The sequence below is a fragment of the Prosopis cineraria genome, unplaced genomic scaffold (genome assembly GCF_029017545.1).
Source record: "Prosopis cineraria cultivar Desert tree isolate PC_DT_omini unplaced genomic scaffold, ASM2901754v1 PC11, whole genome shotgun sequence".
In the NCBI taxonomy this organism is placed as follows: domain Eukaryota; kingdom Viridiplantae; phylum Streptophyta; class Magnoliopsida; order Fabales; family Fabaceae; genus Prosopis; species Prosopis cineraria.
This window is the reverse complement of record NW_026555342.1, coordinates 10346966-10356449: the sequence shown is the minus strand read 5'-3', so window position 1 is coordinate 10356449 and position 9484 is coordinate 10346966. Positions and strand designations below refer to the sequence as shown.

Below are 9484 nucleotides of genomic sequence, written 5' to 3'. Positions count from 1 at the left end.
AATATAAAATTTATATTTTATTAGATTAGAACTTCTCGTAAAATTAGGTTCTCACATGAAATAATGTTTATAGACAAATAAAAAAATAAATGAATTTTTATCGGGCGTTTTCTAATTTAGGATAAAAATAAAAAGCCCGAAATATTTCCTGTTTAACTGAGAAGAAGATGAAAGGCTCTTTAAGCTTTTGACCGGGAGGGCTGGTTAAGCTGAAACCTTCGAAGTGAAGCTTTCTGCCTTGTCAGCGAAACCCAGCGTTGCCAGTTATCCATCCCGCATTCGGGTCCCTTCGACCTCCCTACCTCGTAAGCGGGGGCCACACCAGCTGTCATCGGACGGCTGCAATTTCTTCATTTCATCGTGCTAGGGCTTACCCCTACTCACCGTCGCCAGTCAGGCAGTCACCACCTACCTATATACCTTTCACTGCTGCATACGCCCTTTCCCTCAGTACAGTTCCTGTGCTGTCCTTCTTTGCCATTCACGCGCCGCCGTCGTTACCCCGGCGGCTATTGTTATCCCTAGTCGGACCTCCGCCCAAATCTATCCTTCATTATCCTTCCCTCTCCTCGTTTTTTCTGTTTCTTCCCAGAAAATTCCTAAAGTACTCAATTTTCTTTAAAAACAAAAAAAAAAAAAATTCCCCTATAGTTGATTTATCTACTTTGTGTCTTTTTTTCCTCTCACAAGCTTGCTGAGTCTAGATTTCTCATTCTGTTCTTCCTTGGGTGTTTTGATCCGAATAACAAGAGGAGAGGGAAGAAAAATAGAAAAAAAAAAGGAAAAAGAGGAAATTTTTGATAAAAAATTATATCGAAAGAAGTTAGAACAGTGCTGTAGTTGTGGGTTGAGATGGCTCAGGTTCAGGTTCAGCCTCAAAATGCAATTCCGGGCGCTAATGGTGCAGCAGCGGCTGGCGGGAGCGGCCAGTTTGGGGCTTCGTCGCTCTATGTCGGAGATCTTGACCTGAACGTCACGGATTCGCAGCTATATGACCTGTTTAATCAAGTTGGTCAGGTCGTGTCTGTTAGGGTCTGTAGGGACTTGACTAGCCGGAGATCACTTGGATATGGTTATGTCAATTTTGGCAACGCCCCAGATGGTTTGTCTTTTCTTATACCTTTCGTTTATTTCCTTTGATATCTGTAGTTTTCAATGCGTAGAGTTCATTGAGTCAGCGTGTGCCTTAATGTGTGTGGGGCTTCTCCCTTGGGCGTGTGGAAGCTTTCTTCTGCCTTTTTGATCAATAATTGATGGAGTTTGCTTCACAATTCAATGCATGATGTGGAGAGGTTTATGTTAAGAAAAGGCTCTGGTCGTTTGAAGGAAGGTTAATCTGTCCTCTGGATGAAGTTGTTCATTCATGTGGCTCTGAAATTGCTTTTGAGTGCCTCACTAGTCTGCATTTAGCCCCAAGTTCTTGCGTAGTTTGTGTCTAGTAGTCTAAATGGTAACAATTCTTTTTTATGCTTAGTTGACCCCTCCGGAAGAAAGAGAAAACAGAAATTAATGAAAAGAATGAGAAATGCTTGCTCTATTTGATACATGAAGATGTGTTGATTACATTTGCTTGGCCAATATGACTGCAATTGTATATGTCAATTAAATGTATTGTGCCTTTTAAAAGCAAACTCTGCAAGTAATTTGCTTATATCCTAGTAGAAACATAGTATAAATATATTGGGTGCTAACAACGTACACATGCTGATATCCCATAAACTTGTCAATTTTTAATTATGATTTATGATCTTGGTATGACAGAAAAGCAAATGGTGAAAATCAAGTTGTTTGATTGGGTAAGATAAGAAATGAGTTGTCACGTGATGTCAAGTTTTCTGGTAATTGTCTGTACCTAATAATTGTTACTGTTGATTTGTTAAATCAGTGACTCCAGTCTTAAAATAATTGTGATCTTTGTTGTGGCAAATGGCAAGTTGGGTATTGTGATATACTGCACAACGCATACTGATTCCTGACTCCATTTAATATGAAGGGGTTGCTTGCTTGGGGGGTAAATAGGGAGAGGAAGTTAAAGTTCTCATGAAGTAAGGCCTAACCTCTTGCTTAGTTTACTAAAAGTTTTAACTTCTCATGAAGTTAAGCCTAACTTTTCCTTCAGAACTAGAGAAGTAAGCTACTGGTAACATCCAGTTAAGTTCTACTTCCCTAGCATTTTTCACTTCCTTCTCAACTAGCATTTTTCATGGCTAGAGACAATGAGCTAGTGAATAAATATAACCATAAGTTTGCAGATCTAGTGATGTAAAGTAGGAAAGGGGAAGAGAGAGAAGAGAGAAAGGAGGAGGAAGAGAAAATTATATAATTCTTATTTAAATGTCAAAACTGAATACAATTGAAGAACCTTGAGACTATTTATAAGCCCTAGAAATAATAAAAATAATAATAAATCTAAATCTAAATCATAATATAAAAGATGAAAATAAGGTATCTAGCTAGGTTAAATATCTTATTTTATTTGAGATAATACTTAAAGATAAAATAAATTAAGATATTAAGAAATAATAACAATCCCTATATATTAAATCAAATCTTGATAAACCATAAATCAAATCAAATATAATTCTCATAATTTCCCCTCCGGTTGAAAGAACTTTTCACCGGAGAGGTAAATAGTTGGTAGTTGTTGAATAAAGCGAAGTCAATGGTACGGAAATCCTTTGCAATGATCTAAATTTGAATGACCTTTCCAACGGACAAGTGTCATTGGACAGGACCTGCTTGAGTGATAATCGTCTGTTCGTCTATGACAGCATCAATGGTGTTGGTAGGTGGTGCAACAACAGGCAATGATAGAATTGGGGCATGGTGGGACTATGTACCTGCAGAGTCATCAGAGAGCAAAAAGGGTGGCTTAAAAGTACTTCAGTAAGGAACAAGATCCTCAGTATTAAATATTGGACTGATAGACATATTTGGAGGTAAATTTAACAAATAAGCATGGGCCTTAGTTTTTTTGCAATGCAAAAAGGGCCAGAAGCACGAGCATGTAACTTTTTAGCGAATTTATTGGAAGCGCTTTGGGCGTATGCGAGCCATAATGTAGTCTTCAACATCAAATTCTTGTGAACGGCAGTGTGCATTGGCAGCTAATTGATATGCATTATTACTTATTACTAACTTATGCCTAATCTCAGCGTGAACTTTGTGAAGGTGATGGGCAAAAGCTTTAGCTAATTTAGATGTATGGGTCGTAAGAGGGATGGGTAAGAGGTCAATAGGTTGTTTGGGATTGTACCCTTGAACAATTTGAAATGGACTCTTATTAGTGGACTGATTGACTGAATTATTATAAACAAACTCTGCAACCAGCAATACCATATCTCAATTTCCTGATTTATCACTGACTATACTTCTAAGCAAGTCACCTAAACTATGATTAGTGACTTTAGTTTGACCATTATTGAGGATGAAAGGCAGAGGGGAATTTTAATTGGGTACCAAAGAGCTTCCAAAGGATCTTCCAAAAATAACTAGCAAATTTGACATCCTTATTCGAAGCAATAGAAGTGGGTAACCTGTGAAGATGAACAATCTCCTGAAAAAACATCTTAGTGAGATGGGAGGCATCGGTGGTCTTGCTGTATGGTACGAAGTGAGCCATTTTCGAGAATCGATTGATGATGACTAGAACCGAATTGTGCCCTTGGATTGCCTTAAGCAAACCTAATACAAAGTCCATACTAATATCCTTCCAGGGTGCCTCAGGAATTGGTAAGGGTTTATACCATCCCTGTATTTCTTTGTTTTTTTTTTTTGCCTTAGCAGTATGGCATATGCGACGTTGAACTAGGATTCTAGCAACGTCTCGTTTGAGGGAGGGCCAATAAAACCTATCCTTTACTCAGACTATGGTTTTTTGAATACCAAAATGTCAACTAAAATGCAAGCATGTAATTACTAGATGAGAAAATCATGCATCGAAGTGTGAGCGGTACATAGTCTAGAGCGTCGAAATAAGTATCCATCGAGGACCAAGAAGTTTGCATGTTCACAATGATGGCTATCGTTGACTTCTCGATATATAAGTCTAAAGTTAAGGTAGGAGGTGTAATCATCCTTCAGTCTCTTAATTCTACAGCACTAACGATTAATGTGTTTAGAAGGTGGATTCTTTTGCTTAAGGCATCAGCTACCTTGTTCTCAACTCTAGTTTGATACTTTACAACGAAAGTGAATTCTTGCATAAATTCAACCCACTTAGCATGTTTAGCATTCAAGTCCTTTTGAGAGCTTAAGAATTTAAGTGCTTAGTGGTCTGAATATAGAACAAATTGTTGAGGTAGGAGATAGTGTTTTTTAATGCTCAAGTGAACGAACAATGACATAGAATTTCTTATTGTACGTTGAGTACCTTCGCCTTGTTTCATTGAGTTTTTCACTAAAGAATACCATTAGGTGGCCTTCTTGGCTAAGGATGCCTTCAATTCCTACACTTGAGGCATCACGTGCAACTTCAAAGCACTTGTGAAAATCAGGGAGTGCAAGAATGGGGGCACTTGACAACTTTTCTTTGATGGTTTGGAAAGCCTTGGATGTTGCGGGAGTCCAACTAAATGTTTCTTTTCTTCAGGCAATCAATTATGGGTGTCATGATGGTACTAAAGTCTCATATAAGTGTCTATAGAAAGATGTTAGGTCATGAAAGCTTCGTATTTCATGGAAGATTCTTGGTTTAAACCATTTTTGGATGGCCTTGACCTTATCTAGATCAGTAGGTAGGCCATGTTTGGAAACAATGAATCTAAGAAAAGTGACTTGGCCCTGTAGGAAGGAACATTTAGGGAGGTTAACATAGAATTGTTTTTATCGTAGAATCAGGAGGATTTGTTGGAGGTGGACCAAGTGGTCATCCTTAGATTTACTAAATATTAGTATGTCATTAAAGTACGCAACCAATAATTTCCCAAGTAAGGTCAAAGCATGTGGGTCATAACTTTCATAAATATGCTAAGGGTATTTGTTAAGCCAAAAGGCATACCTAACTACTTATATAATCCCTTCTCTCTTTTCTCTCTTCCCGTCTCCCCTTCTTGTGTTACATCATCATTTTGTACCAAAGCTCGGTTCCACCTCTCTTTTCTTTGTTGCTTTTCTTGTTGAGATCCATAAAATAATTCAGATCTCTCTTAAAGCCATATATCATTATATAAAATATTGAAAGGTAATTTTCAATTCATATATTCATGATTTTATATGGGATATTACCATGAATGCCTATGTAGGGAGTGCAAAAATGTTAGCTTCATTAAATAGTACAGTTGCACCATTGGCATCAAATTCAGATGAAAAATGTAGGATTTTCAGTGACAAAGTATTTAGATTTATTCTATTAGTTCGGGTTCTTGATATATGATTTCTTAATACGTGATCATTTTGATGAAGCAAATGCTTAGTAATGATCCCAAACAAATTGCAATTTTCTCTGGAAACTTCTAAGCTCCTTTGTTGGCTAGAGTGCAAAACTAATTTTATTTAAGATGTCCATTCTATACCATATTCCCATACTATGTCATGTGGAATTAGTATTTTGACTAGAATGTAGTCTGTATGTTGTGCATGCTGTTTTTTTTCCTTGCTTAGCAATTCTGTGACAGATATTTTTGAGTTTCAACTTTCAGCCCTGAGAGCTGAGACAGTGAGACCAAGAAAATGACTGATTCTATTTCAGTGGTTTTTGTGTTATTTGTATTGCTCAACACCAATCTAAGCTGGTGGATGAATTCACTATTTATCAGCTTTTCAGTTAACATTATATCGATAACCTGTGAGTTATAGTGATTTGTTTATCTACTTTTTTACCCATTCACTTGATTTTATCTGGTCTTCATAGCCTTCTTCAGATGAGTAATGCTCTTTATTATGTTTTCTGATAACCACATTATTTCTACTTGTTTTATTGTATTGTGTTTAATGTCAGTGTCTTGTGCTTTCTATTATATGTTCCCTACTGATTTACAGCTGCCAGAGCAATGGATATGCTGAACTTCACTCCTCTGAATAACAAGCCCATTCGTATCATGTATTCACATCGTGATCCCAGTATTCGCAAAAGTGGGGCTGGAAATATATTTATTAAGGTATGTATGTAATGGTTTTTTTGTGTTTTCTGGTAAGACACCTAGTATCTTGCGTGTCTTTGTTTGTCCTAATTTTGTCATTTTCCCCTTACTTTTTTACTTAACATTGCAGAATTTGGACAAGGCTATTGATCACAAAGCATTGCATGATACCTTTTCGGCGTTTGGGAATATCCTCTCTTGCAAGGTAGCCACAGATTCATCTGGCCAATCAAAAGGCTATGGCTTTGTACAATTTGATAACGAGGAATCTGCTCAGAAAGCCATTGAGAAGCTAAATGGCATGCTGTTAAATGATAAACAAGTATATGTAGGACCCTTCCTTCGCAAGCAAGAAAGAGACAGTGCAGTTGACAAGACAAGATTCAACAATGTATTTGTGAAGAACCTATCAGAATCAACCTCTGATGAAGATTTGAAGAAGATCTTTGGTGAATTTGGAGCAATCACCAGTGCTGTGGTGATGAGGGATGGAGATGGGAAGTCAAAGTGCTTTGGATTTGTGAATTTTGAGAATGCTGATGATGCTGCTAGGGCTGTTGAGGCCCTTAATGGAAAAAAAGTTGACGACAAGGAATGGTATGTTGGAAAAGCGCAAAAGAAATCTGAAAGGGAACTTGAATTGAAACTTCGATTTGAGCAGAGCATGAAAGAAGCTGCTGATAAATATCAAGGGGCTAATTTATATGTTAAAAATTTAGATGATAGCATTAGTGATGATAAACTTAAGGAGCTGTTCTCTCCATTTGGTACCATTACCTCATGCAAGGTATTTAATTTCTTTTTTCTTTACACTATGTTTTACATTTATCTATGTTCACTAAATTATTCCCTTTTGACTGGGAAGGTTATGAGGGATCCCAATGGAATAAGTCGAGGATCAGGGTTTGTTGCATTCTCAACTGCCGATGAGGCATCCCGAGCAGTAAGTCATTATGCCCCCCCTTTTTTTTGGTTGAATACATCAGATGATGTTCTTGGCTCGTCTGGAAGTAGTTCTATAATTTTCTATTTTTAATAATTTGGTAGCTCGTGGAGATGAATGGCAAAATGGTGGTAAGCAAGCCTCTATATGTTGCTCTAGCCCAACGAAAAGAGGATAGAAGAGCTAGATTGCAGGTAAGCCTTTTCCTTACTTAATCCTCTTATAGGAGGAATCCAGAGATTTACAAATAAATCTTTGTAGTCCTCTCTCTTTCAAACACAAGCAGAAATACACACTTGGGCACGCAAGCACCATCTAACTCTCTGTTAAGTAAGTATTGACTGTTATAGGATCTATATATGGATTAAAAGACAACAGGCCTTTTCAGTTTTGCCTGCATTGAACATATTTCCGGAACATGATTTGTTGTGGGGTCTTGTCTAGTTGCATCATCGGTGCAGTTGTTTGAGGTTTATTTTATTTGGTTAGAATATCAAGTGACTGTCAAGATGTCCACATGTTGGAGTCTTAACTGTTTATACAGGCTCAGTTTGCTCAAATGCGGCCTGTTCCAATGGCACCTTCTGTTGCTCCCCGTATGCCAATGTACCCTCCTGGTGGTCCTGGTATTGGACAACAAATATTTTATGGTCAAGGTCCTCCTGCTATAATTCCTTCCCAGGTAACCTGGTGTTCATAATGACACCATAATGTTCCATACTTACCTTTAATAGGTCATCTTGAATTTTCTCATCTGACCTGGAATCTCTTGTGTCAGCCTGGATTTGGGTATCAACAACAATTAGTGCCTGGAATGAGGCCTGGTGGTGCTCCTATGCCGAATTTCTTTGTGCCAATGGTTCAGCAGGGACAACAGGGTCAACGTCCAGGTGGAAGACGTGCAGGGGCAGTGCAGCAGACCCAGCAGCCTGTTTCACTTATGCAGCAGCAGGTTCATAAAATTTCATTTTTCATTCCTATTCTTGCAGACCATCCATGCCATTGATAACATCTTACCTGTTAGTTTTGGACTTGACAGATGCTTCCAAGGGGACGGGTCTACCGTTATCCTCCTGGTAGGGGCCTGCCTGATGTTCCCATGCCTGGCGTTGCTGGAGGCATGTTTTCTGTTCCATATGACGTGGGTGGAATGCCGCTGCGTGATACCGGACTATCCCAGCAAATTCCTATTGGGGCTTTGGCTTCTGCCCTGGCAAATGCCCCTCCTGAACAGCAAAGGACGGTACGCATTTCTTCCATTCTAGCAAGCCAAGAGATCTTAATTATTGAGCTCTTTAGCCCTAGTTTCCCTTCCCAAATGTAAATCCAAATACAGTTAGTTGATTTGAAAATAAAAGGATAGTTAACTAGAGATATTATAAACGTAGCAAAAATATAATCAAATGGATCGTTATTGAAGCCTAGCAAAACAATTCAATTCAAAATAAATTCAGAGTTTGTATTTATCTTTAATCCCTAATTTACAAATATCTATGCTATTATTCTATTTCCACCCATTATTATTATTTTACCCTGTTCTATATCACATTGAATTTGTGATGAAGTTCTGAGAAACCCCAGCCTCCGACCCATATCTGATGGCTCTCTCTCGTTTTTTTTATTTTTTTATTTTTTGCAGATGTTGGGTGAGAATCTCTATCCTCTTGTGGAACAGTTGGAACCTGATAATGCCGCTAAAGTGACTGGCATGCTTCTGGAGATGGACCAGACTGAGGTTCTACACTTGCTCGAGTCACCAGAAGCTCTGAAAGCAAAGGTTGCCGAGGCAATGGATGTCCTTAGGAATGTTGCTCAGCAGCAGCAGGCTGGTGGTGCTGCTGATCAGCTGGCCTCACTATCACTTAGTGACAACCTTGTTTCTTGAGAGATATTTACATTTGGCCACAAACTCTTTGTCGATGTTGAATTGCTGTAGCAGAAGCAGGCTGTGATTCAGCTAAGATAGTTCTGAGTATTTTAGATCGGGTAGGTACTCTGCTTTTGGTCTGTCGGGGATTTTGGGTCTTAAGTCAAAGGATTGGTTCAAAGTTTGATTTAAATGGTGCTTTAAGTTTGGTACTGCAGTGTGTGATGTGCTAAGAATCAGGATTATGGATTGTTACTCTGATTGTCTCTCCCTTTTCTTGTTTTGGATTATTGCATGTTTTGTGATGCGATCGTTGATGATAACATTCATTAATAAAAACATGAAGAGTTAGTTATCTTCATGAACTGGACCTCGCGCCCAAACGGAAATTACTTTGAATATCTAAAGTGAATAATGAACAACGATAGGGGACCTGTTTTGTAATCAGTCATGTATTTAATGTTGAGGTTGAGTTTATTGTCCCCTGTGCTTGGGGTCATTGCACTTTGAGGTACTGATTTTTTCCTGTCAAGTTTATGGTATTGTTACAGTTTCTAATAATTCCCTGAAATTTTTCTCAGAAAATTAAATTTA

The 9484-nt window shown here is 38.2% G+C and overlaps 1 protein-coding gene across 1 annotated transcript; it reads left to right on the top strand.

Annotated features, from left to right (window-relative positions):
- Positions 1-405: 405 nt before the first annotated feature.
- On the top strand, positions 406-9156 carry LOC129285529 (polyadenylate-binding protein 8-like). Its single transcript, XM_054921267.1, has 9 exons — positions 406-1102; positions 5980-6098; positions 6211-6867; positions 6946-7023; positions 7128-7217; positions 7568-7705; positions 7802-7975; positions 8063-8266; positions 8663-9156. The coding sequence occupies exons 1-9, from the start codon at positions 853-855 to the stop codon at positions 8906-8908; spliced, it is 1956 nt and encodes a 651-aa protein (XP_054777242.1). The 5' UTR covers positions 406-852; the 3' UTR covers positions 8909-9156.
- The last annotated feature ends 328 nt before the right edge of the window (positions 9157-9484 follow it).

Excerpts from the sequence above, each read along its gene's own strand:
- LOC129285529 (XM_054921267.1), top strand. The coding sequence starts at position 853 with ATGGCTCAGGTTCAGGTTCAGCCTCAAAATGCAATTCCGGGCGCTAAT. Across the intron at positions 6,868-6,945 it reads GTACCATTACCTCATGCAAG|GTTATGAGGGATCCCAATGG; the intron begins GTATTTAATTTC and ends TTGACTGGGAAG. Across the intron at positions 7,218-7,567 it reads ATAGAAGAGCTAGATTGCAG|GCTCAGTTTGCTCAAATGCG; the intron begins GTAAGCCTTTTC and ends CTGTTTATACAG.